Source organism: Salarias fasciatus, chromosome 4 (genome assembly GCF_902148845.1).
Source record: "Salarias fasciatus chromosome 4, fSalaFa1.1, whole genome shotgun sequence".
Classification (NCBI taxonomy): Eukaryota; Metazoa; Chordata; class Actinopteri; order Blenniiformes; family Blenniidae; genus Salarias; species Salarias fasciatus.
In genome coordinates this window covers 989941-1005937 of record NC_043748.1, presented here as the reverse complement: position 1 = coordinate 1005937, position 15997 = coordinate 989941, and the positions used below count along the sequence as shown (strand labels likewise).

At 43.3% G+C, this 15997-nt stretch overlaps 1 protein-coding gene across 1 annotated transcript; it reads left to right on the top strand.

Moving 5' to 3' along the window:
- Nucleotides 1-2675: 2675 nt before the first annotated feature.
- On the top strand, nucleotides 2676-14347 carry LOC115387587 (alpha-2,8-sialyltransferase 8F-like). The gene is made up of 8 exons (XM_030090362.1): nucleotides 2676-2908; nucleotides 3654-3737; nucleotides 5080-5148; nucleotides 5245-5319; nucleotides 9410-9554; nucleotides 12482-12594; nucleotides 12695-12787; nucleotides 12868-14347. Exons 1-8 carry the CDS (start codon nucleotides 2811-2813, stop codon nucleotides 13376-13378), a joined length of 1188 nt encoding a protein of 395 aa, XP_029946222.1. The 5' UTR covers nucleotides 2676-2810; the 3' UTR covers nucleotides 13379-14347.
- The last annotated feature ends 1650 nt before the right edge of the window (nucleotides 14348-15997 follow it).

The window sequence follows — 15997 nt, the reverse complement described above, 5'->3', positions numbered from 1 at the left end:
TTTCTAGGTGCTGGTTCAGACGGGGCTCTGCAGCAAGGACGCCAGCCTGCTGCACCTCTCTCTGTCTGAACAGCCCACATACCGCAACACCAAAACATCATGACCAGAAAGTCAACAACCACAAAAACACACATGATGGCAATCAGCAGGGAGGCTGTTTAATCCCCACGACAGTGACTACAACTACTGGAATTATGCAAGTCCGGCTGTTGCTTTGCTAACCCATGTGAATTTATTTTCCATAAAGTCAACGGCAGATGAAGAATGTAAGATATTTAAAAGCAGTTTTTATCTTTGTCTTTAGCTGTTATCTCGGTTGGTAAATGTAACGGCATGCTGATATAAATGCGGAACGCGGAAATCACAGTTGCAGTTTCATAATGATTTCTCAGAAGTATCTGAAAAAAAAAGTCTGTTCTTGAGCTAATAGAGAACTACTGCGTTAAGTCGAGCAGTGCTGAACAGAGCACATGAGAGGACCTGTGTCCATCTCCTTCAACAGGAACATCCCATTATCCCCGTACCCCCATTCTGTCACTTAAAGGTTAAGTTCGGTTTAAACAGTTTTCACATTGTTTATAGAAAGATGTAGAACAATATACTCACTCAGAAGGGTTTTCTGATCCAAAAAGTGGTCCGGGAGAAATTTAGATCAATAGTCAAGCTGCAGACCTCCGTATACTGTTAGCCAATGGGGCATGTGTGGCGCCGGCTCCCAAAACGGCTTTAATCGTCCAAAAACTCATTAGTTTCACCAATATTTCCTCATGGTCCGCTCACGCCTCTCCTCCACCCCAGCCCGGTGCCGCAAAATACATGCTGTTGCGGTTTTATAGATCGACTATGGATCTAAATTTCTCCCGGACCACTTTTTGGAAGAGAAAACCCTTCTGAGTGAGTATATTGTTCTACATCTTTCTATAAACAACGTGAAAACTGTTTAAATTGAACTTATCCTTTAACTTATTGTCTAAATTAAAATTTTTCAATGCAAGAATGCCTATATTTTTTTTTAAGGTGCATTAAGGAGTTTTTCAACTTTAAAAATACTTATTTTCCACCATAAATATGTTACAAATATTCAATAATGTGTACAATGTGCCCTGACATATTCATTGTAAGTACCTCTAACAGCGCTAAATTGTCACTTGAAAGTTGCAGTGCCGGTCCGGCACCAGAGTTTTTTTGGAGAGAATTTGAGATGATGTGACGTAATGCGAGCTCCCACAGACCTGATTTCCTTAGGTTTCGTTTTGTCCGCCATTACTCCGCCAGATGCTTAGCGAGCAACAACTGAGCAGTATTGAGGATGGAGCTTCCAGAAAGTAAGGAAAGACCGGCTTCTAGCACTGCCACAACTCCAGCACAGACCCCACCAGGCAGAAGAAACTTAAATTTTACTCGAGCGCTGCTAAAAGAGCGAGGAAGGAGTTCCTCTCTTCAGTGCACGTACATGGACGCAAGCCACAGGCACGAGTGTTTCACTAAGCTGCAGTTACACCCAAGGCCTGCAGGGGCTGTTGTTTCGCTTTAAGATGACTCAGAAAATTATAATATTTAGACAGACAGAAGCATTTTGTTGGCCACTCTCGCTGCTTTGTGGTTGATTAATCTCAAACAACTTGGTTTGAAAAACACAACCATCAGTTATTTGAGATCATTCTTCTGTGCTCAGTAAATGTGACAGCTTCTCACAGTCAAGAAAGCAGCACAATGCAAGACGATGAAAGTCTCTTGAAAAATCTCTGCCCAATCTTTCATGTGGTTAGAATACTTCTGGGGTTTTTGGGTGGAAATGGTACTGAGCAGAGCTTTCAGCTCCTCTGGAACTCACTGTCACCTGATCTCCATCACTCAGCCACTCTGCCCATCTTCAAGTGCAAACTCAAACCTTACCTGTTCAGTTTGGCCTGCTTTCCATATGTGGCTTTAATAACCTTTGAAACTATTTCAGCCGAGAATGTAACCACGTAGAACTGCAGTCTATATTTGAATGGCTCTGGATCACGAAAAGCTGGAATGTTTCCAGAATGTTAACGTTCAGCAGCGTGGGTGAACACAACTTTAAAGTTATCTTCAGTGCGGACAGAGCCATAACAGTAAAATCGGTTAATACCTGACTTTCTGAAAAAAAGAGACAATAATATCACAACATATGCATTGTTTAATCGGGAAATGGGAGCCACCAATAGATGGAAGATGATTCCAATTGAAATGTATCAGTTTGAATGTCACTGTTTGGGACACGAAAAAATGTGTGCAAAGCATATTCCTGGATGCAGATTAAGTTTCCTGACTCAAATCACAAACTGCTGTGAGGCTGGGTAGGTAGTGTGGAAAGTAGTACTGGGAATTTAGGGACTGAGAACTTTACAACAAAATAGGCTGAAAGAGAGAGAATGAAGAAGATGGTTGGATTAAGAAGTCAGAAGAAAGAGTGCAGTCAAATCTGGAGCAAGAAGATATCAGCTTCCACCTCAGCGGAGAGTCCGTAGCACCAAGGTGGAGGAATACGGCAGAGGAAGACTTGCCTGGACAGATAAACTGTGACTGAGGAGGCTTGAACTCACTCCCGTAGAGGAGGAGAAACTTCAGGCAAGGTGGAGGAGGAGCAGGAGGAAGAGGAGGAGGAGGAGGAGGAGGACTAGAGAGCTTTCAGGATACTGAAGAAAGGCAAGAGGCAGAGACTCACACTCTTGAATGAGTGTGAGGTACTGCCAGGCAAAGCTGTTTTAGGAGGAGGTGGTGGAGTGTCTGAGAAAGCAGATACCAGATAATGAGTCAGTGTTAGAAAGACGGGACAGAAAGACATGAGGCTACACATCCGAAAGCCGCTCTTCTCTCTGGTCACCATCTTCCTCCTGGGGAGTCTGCTGACCAGTGTTACCTGGTACAAGTTCCACAGCCAGTAAGTCTGTCGCTACACTACACACACCTGAGAAAGCCTTTGAATTCTGACCACTGAAAACTGTGTAAGGATATGAAGAACTGGGTATTGTAACCTGTTGATGTGACAAAGAAGGACAATTTGACACATTTTTTTCTAATCCACATCATCTTTGACAAAAAGCCTAAGTTACAGACAAAATATTAACATCAATGCAAAATATGTTGCTTTCTGTGCCCGTCACTTCATTCATTTGGTGATTATTGTCTGGAATAATATCATGTCAGTCATCACACAGTAAATAACATATCGAAATTCTGTCAATAGTTATTAAATGATGCACAGTCAGTAACTAACTAACTTTTCTTTGATGACAATGATGTACTGGAAGCCCTCATACGGGTTAAGAGCATGATGATGATGATGATGATGATGATGATGATGATGATGAGGGTACGACTGATAAAAAATGGTAAAGTGAAACCGTGATGCTGCCATTGAAAGTTTAGATTTTAGAGAAAGAAATCAAAGCACAAAAATATTTTTTATTTATTTTTTGAGACAAAACCTTTTTTTTTCCAGGTAAAGTGAAACATGAGAGGATGTTCAAACTGAACAGGAACAATTTTCCCAACACACACGTCAAACTGAATCACTTGCAACTGCAGAAACTGCAGCATTACATCCCACAGATAACACACATCATAACACCACAACTGTCTGATGGCTGTTCATGCATATTAAGATCTCAGTGTCTGTTTTTTAGTGATTCGTGGCACCATCAAAAAAAGGAAGTGGAACAGAAAACTGGCACCGAAGACTCTGCGAGACACAAGGCTCCTGCACACATGTAGTTAAAGTTTTTACTCTTCTTATGCATTTATACCCTCTGTTCAATGTGCAATGTCTTCAGATACGAAGTCGTATTTTGATAGTGAGAATGAATCATTACTACGAATAACTGATCACGAGTAATCGCAGCATTTCCATAGTTTATCGTGATTAATCATGTTTTGCATTTAAAGGCAGATTCATCTGTCCAAACAGGAAGTTCTGGTGCACAAATTTCAAGAATTTAACTAAATTCAACTAATCTCTGATTCCTCTCAAATACTGCTCACAAATCAAGATGAATATAAGAGAGCCGGATTGTTGTTTCTTAGACTGACCACAATGAAAGGCCACTCTAAAATATGCAGTTTTAATGTGTCTGTTGTGACCATGATTTGTGTCAAGCAGTGCAACATGTCTCCTTCAGGAGAGATGATCAGTTCTCTGGAATGTTGGTTTTATCAGACAGCACAATGCCACAGAGTTTGCAAGCTTACAGATAGCATGCAACTGGCATCCTGATTGCAACAATGACGAAATCAAAGAGGGATGTAACATGAGGTGATGGTCATGGTTGACTGGTCCACTGGACACGCATTGCTGCTTGAGAAAACACACAGATCCGATGATCTCTATCGAGATTAGAATCACTGCATGAGGCAAATGATGGTAACACCAGATACTGAGTGACTGACCCGATCACATCAGCATGTTGATCTTTAATACTTGAAGGGGGGATGATTTATCTCAGCCACGAGAAGTGGCCGCTAAAAAAGATTTAGATGAATTTGTGAACATTGTTTTAGAGAAAAAGCCTTTCGTTTCCTGAGAAAAAGTCTTAGATCTTTGAGTACTTCTCATGAAAGCTAGGAGCAAAATGAAAGTGCTGTGCTTATATTTTTGTCCCTTGTAAATTTATCCGTAACAAAACATGAGACCAACTTAAGTAACTTGTGGGCTCTAGCTTTGTGTGTAAGGCTGAAAAGATCACATGATTTCGCAGTGCATCGTGGGCAGGGCCTTGTGTATGGGGAGGGGCGCCAAACTGCCCTCCCAAATGATTTTTTTTGGCAGGTGGACAGTCATTATCCTGTGCCCCCCTGGTGGGGGTGTGGAACAATAGTGGATTCAATGTCATGGGGAACGCGAGGTGCGGTGGTACCACCAGCAAACCCCAGCATGCACTGTGGTCTGACGTCACCTTTTCGAGCCTTACTGAACTCCAAAACCATCACATTTTCATTCTGAGTTGACGTTAGTTGACAGATCATTGGAAATGAAACAAGGAAACTGTGTGTTTACAACTGAACAGTTTATTTTATCTGCCTGTTACTAATCTGAACTGTGTCATGATGCCACAGTGTGGAATCTCGACAACCTCCTCAGAAGAAAAGGTTCCCAGTGTCTTCAGACGAACGTAAAAACTGCAGGTGAGAGTAAACATGATCATCCTCCAGTCTCCCTCCTTCAACAAAATAAAGGGATGAAACTTTTCAACTATGTGTGTGAATGTGTGTTTTAAACAGTAAAACCATCAACAACATAGCAAAATGTTATGCTGAGCCCTGGAAGAAGAAGGATGAAAATTACCAGAAGTTTAGGTGAGAAAAATGACTCAAATTTGTGCATCTGATACACACCAGACTGCTGTTACTGCTGGAAAAATTTAAAATACAAGGTCCTTGGAGTTTGAGCGATGCACGCACACTTCACTTGTACACACTATTTATCCCAAGGATCTTCTGTCATTCTTTGCTTTCTTGTCACTTTTTTTGGGACTCTTATAAATTGTTCCAACAAATCTGTTTGACTGTAAAGAAGTTGGTTTCCCTGCCTGTAGGGATGGGTACCGAATTTCGGTAATTTTTTGGTACCGACCGAATTCCCGCTGAAGTACCGAGTATCGATTCACGGGAAATCCGTCGGTACCACATTTCGGTACCTGAACGCACCTTTTTTTTTTTTTTTTGACCCTGAACGCACCTTGACTTTATACATCGGCAAGAGTGGAGGACGCGGTTACGTGGGTCCAAAATCTTCGGAGTGTTTTGACTCGCAGACCGGGAGCAAATATATAATATACCGGGAGAGCGGACACGCACACGGGCCGTGAGAGCAGGCGGGGGGGGGGGGACACACACACACCGGCCGTTCGGGAAACCTCCCGATGACCACCCCGCCCCTGTTCTGAGTTGTTTGCGGGAGGGACAAGCCGCTTCTGCTTCTGCGATTGTCGCTCCCGCTGCATGTCACTTCCTAAACAATGCTCTGCGCATGCGCGGCTCGAAACAAGAGCGCGCATCGAGGCGGCGACTCGACATGATATGTCATCACGCAAAAGCGGTCCCACGTGGCGTTTGATTGGCATTATGACTGCCCAATCACGAGTTGGAACCATACAATTCTGATCCTCCAGTATAGGCTCTATGCACAACTCAGCCACTTCCTGAACTTCAGGACGCTCCTTGTTTCCTGTCTTTCATGATAGGATGAGCTGATTAATGCAGGTGTGTCTGAAGCTGTTCCAGAGGTCAGACACACCTGCATTAATCAGCTCGTCCTGTCATGAAAGACAGGAAACAAGGAGCCTCCTGAAGTTGTGCATAGAGTCCATACCTTTGAGTGTTTGTTTACTGTAGAGGTGCCTGGTGCTGCTAATGTGAAACATTTCATACAGCTATTTATTTGAGTCTATTTTTATTATGTTATTTATTATTGTTATTTATTTAAATTTTTTACTTTATCCCCACACACATTTTTCTCAAGTTCTATATTGGAGTTATTTCAGTTGATGTTATTGAAGCATAAATGTTGAAAATTCCGAAGTTTTGACTATTTTTTTAAATATACAAAATAACTTTAATTACCAAATGCATATTCCCCCCCCCCCCCCCCCCCCCCCCCCCCCCAAAAAAAAAAAAAAAAGTATCGAAAACAGGTACCGAAAAATATTGGTATCGATTCGCAGGTACCGAGTATCGGTATCGTATCGATTCAGATGTGAAAGGTACCCATCCCTACCTGCCTGTGATATTTGCTGAAAAATCCATCTGTGAAAAAAAGTAAAAAAAAAAAGCAACAAGAAAGTAACAGAATCTCCACCATCCATTCATTCTCTACTGCTTATGTGGGGCCGGGTTGTGGGGGCAACAGACTACGTAGGAATGCCAAGACTTTCCTGTCCCAAGACTCTTCCTCCAGCTCTTCCTGGAGGATCTGAAGCCATTCAAAGGCCAGGCCAGAGGCATAGTCTATCCAGCGTGTCCTAGGTCTTTCCCTAGGACACGCTCCCATTCTCCTCCTAGAGGGACATGCCTTGAACATCTCCACAGGGAGGCTACAAACCAGAGGCCCGAGCCACCTCAGCTGACCCCTCTGGATGTGGAGGAGGAGCGACTCCACTCTGAAGTCCTCCCTGATGATGTATCTTCTCACCCTATCTCTAAGGGAGTGCCCGACCACCCTTCGGAGGAAGCTCATTTTAGCTGCTTGTATCAGGCGATCTTTTCCTTTCGGTCATGATTCAAAGCTCATGACCAGAAATGAGGGTAGGAATGTAGATTGACCTGTCAATCAAGAGCTTTACCTTTTGGCTCAGCTCCCTTATCACCACGACAGACTTACACAACGGTCGCATCTCTACAGATGCTGCCTTTTGCACAAACATGGCATCCAGCCAGTGTGCTGTCAGCAAGTCTCATACTCGCCAAATTAACCCCTGCCAAAGAGCACAGAGACAGATGTTTAACGTCAGATGCCACACGGCCTCTGATTCCTCAATCGCACCTTGAAAAAAAATTTTCTTTCTCCATACCTTTGACAATTTCTTGCAAGATATCTTGCTGGTTTGTACTTGTGAGCGACCGGGAACAACAACACCTTCAAGGTTGAGTCCACTTCACACTCCATCCTTCCCCCACTCTTGATCAAGACCCCAAGATACTTGAAATCCTTCACCATGGCTTTGGATTTGAAGGTGCTGATCCTCATCCTGGTTGCAACAGAACTGGGAACAACGAGCAGGACTGCTGAAGTCCAACATGCACTGGGAACAGGTCTGACTTACTGTCAGAAATACGGACCAGACTCCTACATCGGTCGTACAGAGAGTCATACAGGAAAAAACCTCAAAACCTCCAACAAGATACCACGAGGGATGCGGTCAGACACCTTCTCCAAATCCACAAAACATATGTGGATTGGTTTGTGAACTCCCACAAACCCTTAAGCACCAATGGAATGTGGAGCTGGTGTAGTGTTCCACAGCCATGATGAAAACCACATTGTTCCTCCTGGATCCAAGGTGTGACTATTGGTGGAATCCTCCTCTTCAGCACTCTGGAGTTTCCCAGGGAGGTTGAAGTGTGTGATCTCCCTGTAGTTGGCGCACATCCTCTGGTTCCCCTTTTTAAAAAAGCAGGTCACCACCCTGGTTTGCCAATCCAACGGTACTGTCCTTGACCACCACACAATTTTGCAGAAGCCTGTCAGCCAAGATAGTCACTGTAAATCCATGTACTTCAGGCCCTCAGGGCAAATCTCATCCACTCTGGTGCCTTGCCACCAAGGAGCTTACCAAACACCCTTGAGACCTAAGCCTCTGCTTCCTCCACAGAAGACATGACGGCAGGATTGAGGAGATCCTTGAAGGATTCCTTCAAGCATCCGATAACATCCCCAGCCATGGTCTGCAGCTCCCCACCGCTACTGTAAACAGTGTTAGTGGAGACATGATTCATGATTTAAACCCCCCTCGGTCCGAATTTCTTCAACCCCAACTGATTGTCCTACCCATCTTTGCATATGGCATCCCTGACTGTCCACCACTAGTTTCGAGAGATTGATTTTTGGACAAAAAAAAAAGGACATGAAGAAAATCCAAACACACACAGGTAGAAAATCCAATATCCACATCAAAAGACCAACAACTGAATTTAAAATATATAGAATTTGATGTAGCCCGTTTTTTTTTTTTTTTTTTTAATCTACAGACTATATAAAACATCCTATATCTGACATTCATGATGTCAACATTTCAAAACATGGGTCCAAATTTCTCAGCCCATAATGCCCCATGAAATTTTTCATTCATAATATATAGATGTCTCTAGATGTTTATGTTTTTAAAGCAGTTGACCTCACAACAGTCAAGTATGGTATTTTTTAAAAGAGCAACAGCAGCATTGCCATTAAACATCCAACAAACACAGCTTAAAGGATCATAAAACCTGTTACAAAAAAAAAAAAAAAAAAAAAAAAACCCTCTTGCATCCAGAACATATTTGAAACAACCTGGACTCATTTTCACAAAGACATTTACAGTTTTAATTGGCGTAGAAGACTACTTGAAAAAACGTGTTACTCTTATGAAAAGCTTCACTTATAGTTTGCAGTCCACGTGAGTTGACTTTCATCATGAACTGTTGCAGTTGTGTTTGTTTATTTTGTATGTTGGGTTAAAAAAGAACAGCTACAGATAGAGAAAGAGAGGAGGAGAGGAAGTTATAGCCACAGTCTAAACATAACATGTCATAAGTTCATGTGAGTTATAATAAAACATACTGGAAGCTACAAGACTTTTGAATACCATTGTCTTTTCTGTGGAAGTTGAGAAGATATGATTGATTTAACCTGCAAACAACACTGTATTGAATATGCCTGGATTGAATTCATTATTGTGTTTGTAACTAGTTCTCTGCTGAGCAGCAATTGCCACGGGGCTGAAAATGCCATTGTTACCCAGAACAACACTCCACTGGGATCGGTGATTGTTTACAGTGGAGACCCAAACAAGACCATTCAAGTGACAACTAATTTGTTCAGTACTTTTCCAAAGGTAAGACATCTTTCACTCACTTAACAGCTTAGCTTTCACACACTGTAACACGAATCACAATGTTAGTAGGCAAACTATGACCGTGCAGTCAGGTTTATTTTCGGAAGGGGTCATAACAAGTCAGGGTCGAGACGTCTGGACCTGAATCACATGCTGCCACACTGGCAGAGCAACATTGACTAATGTTAATGATAATCAGGAAGAGGCAAACATTGACATGCAAACTTCAATTTCAATTAAATTCAGCTTTATTTATGAAGTGGCAATTACAACATAGTCATTTCTAAACACTTGTCCTCAGTCTCTCAGTTTCTACTCTGCAGTCTCTGAGTCTCCCAAGTTCCAAGTCTGCAGTCTCTAGCCACGTTTCCACTGTGCAGCTGGTACCGGTTTGGGTCAGGTTCTGTCGGCAATAGCGTGACTAGAACAAAATCAGTGTGGCGTTTATGATTATGGTTGGAATGTTGGTGGGGTGAAGAATGGCCGTGTAATGACGCAGGATGTGACACCATTACGCACTGGCAAACATGGAGGATGTTGCGGGCATCATATTCTTTCTTTTTGTGTCCTTGCAAAGAAGAGATGGACTGTGTTACAAAGAAGGCTGAAGGCAGCCAGAAGAGATGCTGCCAAGGAAAGAAAGAGAGTTGTGAAGATGATAAGGCGAATGGTGGAGACATCAGACGAACAGTGGAATAGCTCTGAGGAGCTCTCCTCAGCATGTAATGTTTGAAAACTAAAAAAAATAATCAGTGAAGAAGTCATCAAAAAGTCATTGAAAAACATCAATGAAAAAGTGTCTGAACCCTGTTAAAACTATGGATGCTATGTGAAGCTTACATTTGCTCATTACTGAGTAACATTCATAAGTTGTCCGGGGCCCCTTGTTAAGGCCCGTCTGGTCTCTGTATGACCGGAGTAGGAGTCTGGTTCGCATTGCCGGCAGTAAGTCGAACCTGTTCCCAGTGCATGTTGGACTCCAGCAGGGCTGAACTTTGTCACCGGTTCTGTTCATAATCTTTATGGACAGAATTTCTAGGTGCAGCCAGGGGCCGGAGGGGGTCCGGTTCGGGAACCACAGGATTTAATCTCTGCTTTTTGCAGATGAGTTTGTCCTGTTGACTCCATCGAACCTGGACCATCATGCACTGGGGCGGTTCGCAGCCGAGTGCGAAGCGACAGGGATAAGGATCAGCACCTCCAAATCTGAGGCCATGGTTCTCGACCGGAAGAAGGTGGCTTGCCCCTTCCAGGTCGATGGAGAGACTCTGGCCCAAGTGGAGGAGTATCTTGGGGTCTTGTTCCCAAGTGGAGGACGGATGGAGCGTGAGATTGACAGGCAGATCGGTGCAGCGGCTGCAGTAATGCAGTCATTGCATTGGTCCGTCATGGTGAAGAAGGAGCTGAGCCGAAAGGCGAAGCTCTCGATTTACCAGTCAATCTACGTTCCCACCCTCACCTATGGTCATGAACTGTAGGTCATGACTGAAAGGCAGTGTCCACTCATACTGTCGGAGCGGGCAGGGGGCTTGGGAGGGAATCTCACAAGACACAATGTGCAGCTGTTACAAGAGCCCACAGGGTTTTTTTTAAAATTATGTCTTCCTCTCTCGCTCCACGCCTCCCCTGAAACCAAGGGAGAGGGAGAGCTGAGGATCCAGGTATGAAATTACAAGCCGGAGCAACAGGAGAGACCTAACACAGATAGTCATTAGTCTAACACCACACAAGACAACATGTTGAGTCCACATGCAGAGTATAGTGCAGAGTGATGAAAGATCAGTGTGATCATGTAAATATGACTGATCATGAAATATAACCTCTGAACTCTGGGAAGATCAGAAGCAGATCAGTGCGGTCCTCAAGACCCAGGCAATCGTCAGCAGCCCCAGAGCACAAATCCCAGCCACCAACCCAGGAAGACGTTGATGCACTGGTCCAGAAGGGTCAGAGGAGGGCGTTAGTCAGAATCCCCGGCAGCCAGGGGGCCCAGGCCCCATGGGACCAAGACAGGCACACGCTAACCCCGCCAGGCACCGGACACCCGGGGCAGACAGAGCAGAGGGCTCAGGGCCCCAAGAGCCCAAGAACCAACCCCACCCACTCAGGTAGAAGGCCATGACCATACCCAGGAGAAATGGCCCTCACAAACGGCTACCCAGCATGGACCAGTGTGAAACCCCCCAGTGCTCCAACCGCATAGCCCAAGAGCCAGAGAATCACAACTTCCCTCCCTCCAGGCCACATCCCCCCACCATCCACCTCACCCTCCCATGCCACCGCTTCCCTCTTCTGCGTAGCCCCTCTCTCTCCTCCCATAAAGGGACTTGGTTACAATGAGAAAAGCCTCAGTTTTATTACTGTTTAAGGAAGTTTAGGGGGACCAGGTTTTCATTTCAGCAATGCAATCAGTGACGACACTGTAGTAGTGGAAATTAAAGTTACATTTGTGGAAGATATTGCCAAGGGGAAGGAGGCCAATGATGAAGATGACACACCCCAGGACAGAGACATGGAGCTCACTTGTGTTGATGAAGAAAGGGATGGATTCAATGGATTTGAGTTTTGCGACCTTAATGCATCCAAATAGGCAAGACGTGAACCAGTCTCGTAGTCTGGGTGATGCCAATGGAGGATAGTCTGTTCAGGAGGGTGATCAGCCAGATGGTAGCAAAGGCCATTACAACGGTAAAATGGAACGTTACTGTCCTGAGCTCCTGTTGTGACTAAAAACAAAAACTTTGATGACAAGAATGATCTCATTATCTCTGTATTTATTTACTGATAATAAATAAAGATTGAAGATTGATTAAAACTAAAAGTTCTATATAACCAAACCCAATGTAGATGTGTGTTGAGGCAACATAATCACAATTTGAAACTTGAGATGAACACACTGAAACTCTTGCTAATGTCTTTGAATCCAGGACCATCCTCTCCCCAAAAAGAAATGGGACACTTGCTCCGTGGTGGGGAACGGTGGGATCCTGATCAACAGCAAATGTGGAAAACAAATCGATTCGGCTCAGTTTGTAATCAGGTGAGAGATTTAAGGACTGAGGATGGATATCAACTGAACTGAACTTCTTTCTCTGAAAAGTTCATGTAAGGATTTGTGGGTCTTCTCTCTGCTTGTTCAGGTGCAACATCCCACCTTTGGACAGTGAATTGGAGAAAGACGTTGGCAAGAAGACTAACCTTGTGACAGCAAACCCGAGTATCCTCGAAAAGAAGTGAGTTGGAGAGTGAATCTTTGTCTTGTCAGTAAAACACTTTCAGTCTTGTTTCTTCACATCAGCTGTTTTGTCTGCAGGTTCTCCTCTCTGAACAACCATCGTCATCCATTTGTGGAGAGTCTGCACCGCTTTGAAGACGCGGTGCTGCTCCTGCCAACCTTCGCCTTTGACTTTAACACTCAACTGTGTCAGCGGGCCGTCTATGCCATTGAAGACTTTGATAGTGCCATTAGACCTGTCTCCTTTAACCCTGAATACATAAGAAATCTGTCCATCTACTGGCGCTCCGAAGGCCTGAAGGAAGCTCGGCTCAGCACTGGCTTTATAATGGTTAGTCTGGCACTGGAACTGTGCAACAGCGTGGATCTGTACGGATTCTGGCCTTTCAGTGTCCACCCTCATGACTGCCACCCCCTGACTAACCACTACTACGATAACAAACCATCTTCAAAGAGATATCACTCCATGCCAGCCGAGTTCAAATATCTGCTGAAGATGCATAGTCAGGGCATCCTCAGGATTCACCTGGGAGATTGTGAAGCAGAGAAGGATATGCCTGCAAAAAAAACAAAGAAAAGAAAGCACTGATTGCCTTACTGACTCCACCTTTCAACAGATGAAATGTTTGCACTGTGAACTGAGTGGCAAATGTTATGAAAAGTTCTATTGTATATCTATTTATTCACATTCACACATTTTCAGCTGGAACCTGGAAAAATGTTACTTGGTGCTTTCTTGAGGATCTCCATCATCTGTTTGCCTTTTTCATTGATTTCTGTTTGATTAAACCAATTAAAAAAAAACAAACTAATCCAGTTTGTGGAGGTAACATATTTTCCCTGTTTCTGTGTTACGTTTCCTCAGGTTCTCTGTCTACCTCCCATGATTCGAAGACATGTGACTCTAAAGTGAATCATGAATGTCTGGATGATTGTTTATTTATTCAATCTGATATGAACAATTTGTTGATGGGATAGCATCATAAAACACCTGTTGTGTTTCAATAACATTCATTTATCAGTTCTTCAGTGGGTTTGTTCCAAGTCAGCCACTGTGCCTTTTCAAACTGCAATGTGTTTTTAATTAGTAAATATTCAGAGGAAGATGTTTTTACTCAGTCTTCATCTCTCACAGACAAAAAAAGGAAACCCGTGCGTCTTTTTTTATTTTATTTTATGTTATTTTATTTTTTGTCCTTGAATTCCTTCATTACAGAAAATATTTTTTCCTGTTTTGAACTCTAGGAATTTTTTAAGGAGGTCGCCCTCTGGTGGCCACGGATTTAACTACAGAACAGCGCAACCTGTCTGGCAGGTGTTTTCCTTCTCTGTAAGTAGGAATAAGTGTAAGTTGTAGACATAAGATTTGTAGTTGAAGATCTACAGTAGAAGTCTTTTCTACATTTCTACAAGCTGCCGCTTGAGATTTTTTTTTTGTAATGAAAATCTTTCCTCAAAGAGTACTAAGACTGTTAACTGTTAAGTCAAAAGGTGATGACTGTTTTTCAGTAATAAAATGTTAAAATGAAATTGTAATAAATTCTGTTAGCTGCTGTTTTATCATCTACAAGTATGAAAATAAGAAGAGAATTTCCAAGTATTCATCTTGAACAGCCAGATCTTCTTTGACTGATGAAAGTCACAGTTGGATTACAGTCCTTGCTCAGTGAAAGAATTGTTCTATGAAGATGTGCTTTTCACGCTGTGTTACTTTGTGATAAAAATAAGAAACTTTGCAATGATGGCAACACTATTAGACTTTGCAAGCAGTGCAGATAATTATGGATATTTGTCTTTGTTACTGTCTATACCACTGTAAAATAAGGAAACGGGACATGGTGGGCTTATGTCAGAACAACTTGTGTCAAACCAGGAACTTGCTTGGCCTGCAATCTGTAGGTGAAAAGTATTATGGGATGTGTAGTCCTATAGTCCTATTTTTCACTGAAGTCATTCTTCAAGTAGACAGCAACAACATATCTGACAGCTTATGTGAACATTAGCATCCTGCATACTCATTTCAACCTCAACATTGTAAAGTTTCTGTTTCTCTTTGTTTACAACATGTACAAATTAACACTGTTTCAAATGACTGCATGAATTACATTTTAAGCCTTCTTTTCATCATTTAAACGACCATGTGTCCACTGTTTCTCAAATCCATTCTATCAGGAGGTCTCCCCACTTGACCAGATCTTGTAATAACCCGTGTGCCACGGACCGGGGCGAACCCAACTGTAGAGCAGAGCTGGATCAGGGTCAAAACAGGTTTATTTCAGGCAACCAAACCAGACAAGAATAATCTAAAGCAGGGGTCGAGTGTCCATAACAAACTTCAAAACTGGATAAGCAGGCAAACACAGAAGGATCTGGCTCACCATACTGGAAGAATAAATAAAATGAAAGTTATGAATGTAAATACAATTCGGTGTGTCCCAGATGACCACCAGAGGGCGGTGCTGAAAGCACTGAACGGCTAATCCCAGCTTAGTAACAAGGAATCCCAGAGAGCAACCTCACTGAGGAGGTTCTGCAGAGCCAAGGACCACATCCAGTGGTTGGGATGTGGCGACGTTCACTCTGTAAAGCCTACAAAAGTTCGCTCTTGTCTTGGGGAATGCTTGATGGAGGATCATATTGTGCAAGCCTTATCGGCTGATTAGAATTTTAACTGGACAGCAGCACAACACGAGAAAGGCAGGGTTCGGTCCAAGAGTGACACTTGCACCATCTCCTGGCCCTCCTGAAGAACTCTCTGGCGTGTTGGCCAAATCAGAGGGAGTGGCAGAAAGGCAGGAGGCCCTTTGGCCAAGAGTGTGCCAACATGTTCTGGCCTTGGGGGCTGGTGGATTCTCTCAGGTAGAACCAAAATGGACAATGGGTCAAGTGCTCTGAGGAGAAGAGATCGTCCGTCCTGGGTGGTCAGTTCCTGGGAGGATCTGGGCCTCTGGGTCTCGAGGGCTTCTATGACCTGCTTCTGCTCTTCTCAGAGGTCATGTCACACTCAAACAAAAAGATTGAACAAAAAGCCACTAATGCCACCAATTGATCATTCCAAATTCACAGTGACATTAAAGAATTTATTCTATAACAACTTTAAATACATATGAAAAAAATAACTGAGCCACCAACATCAACAACATCCGGAACAAAACGCAACAGATCCATTTGCTCCATCTCAACACTGTGTGTCTCATATGAAACTAGA

What these genes read in the sequence shown, in the direction of transcription:
- LOC115387587 (XM_030090362.1), top strand. Translation starts at nt 2,811, where the DNA reads ATGAGGCTACACATCCGAAAGCCGCTCTTCTCTCTGGTCACCATCTTC. An exon ending in CACAAGGCTCCTGCACACAT is followed by an intron (nt 3,738 to 5,079) that starts GTAGTTAAAGTT and finishes ATGATGCCACAG; the next exon opens with TGTGGAATCTCGACAACCTC. An exon ending in TGTTCAGTACTTTTCCAAAG is followed by an intron (nt 9,555 to 12,481) that starts GTAAGACATCTT and finishes CTTTGAATCCAG; the next exon opens with GACCATCCTCTCCCCAAAAA.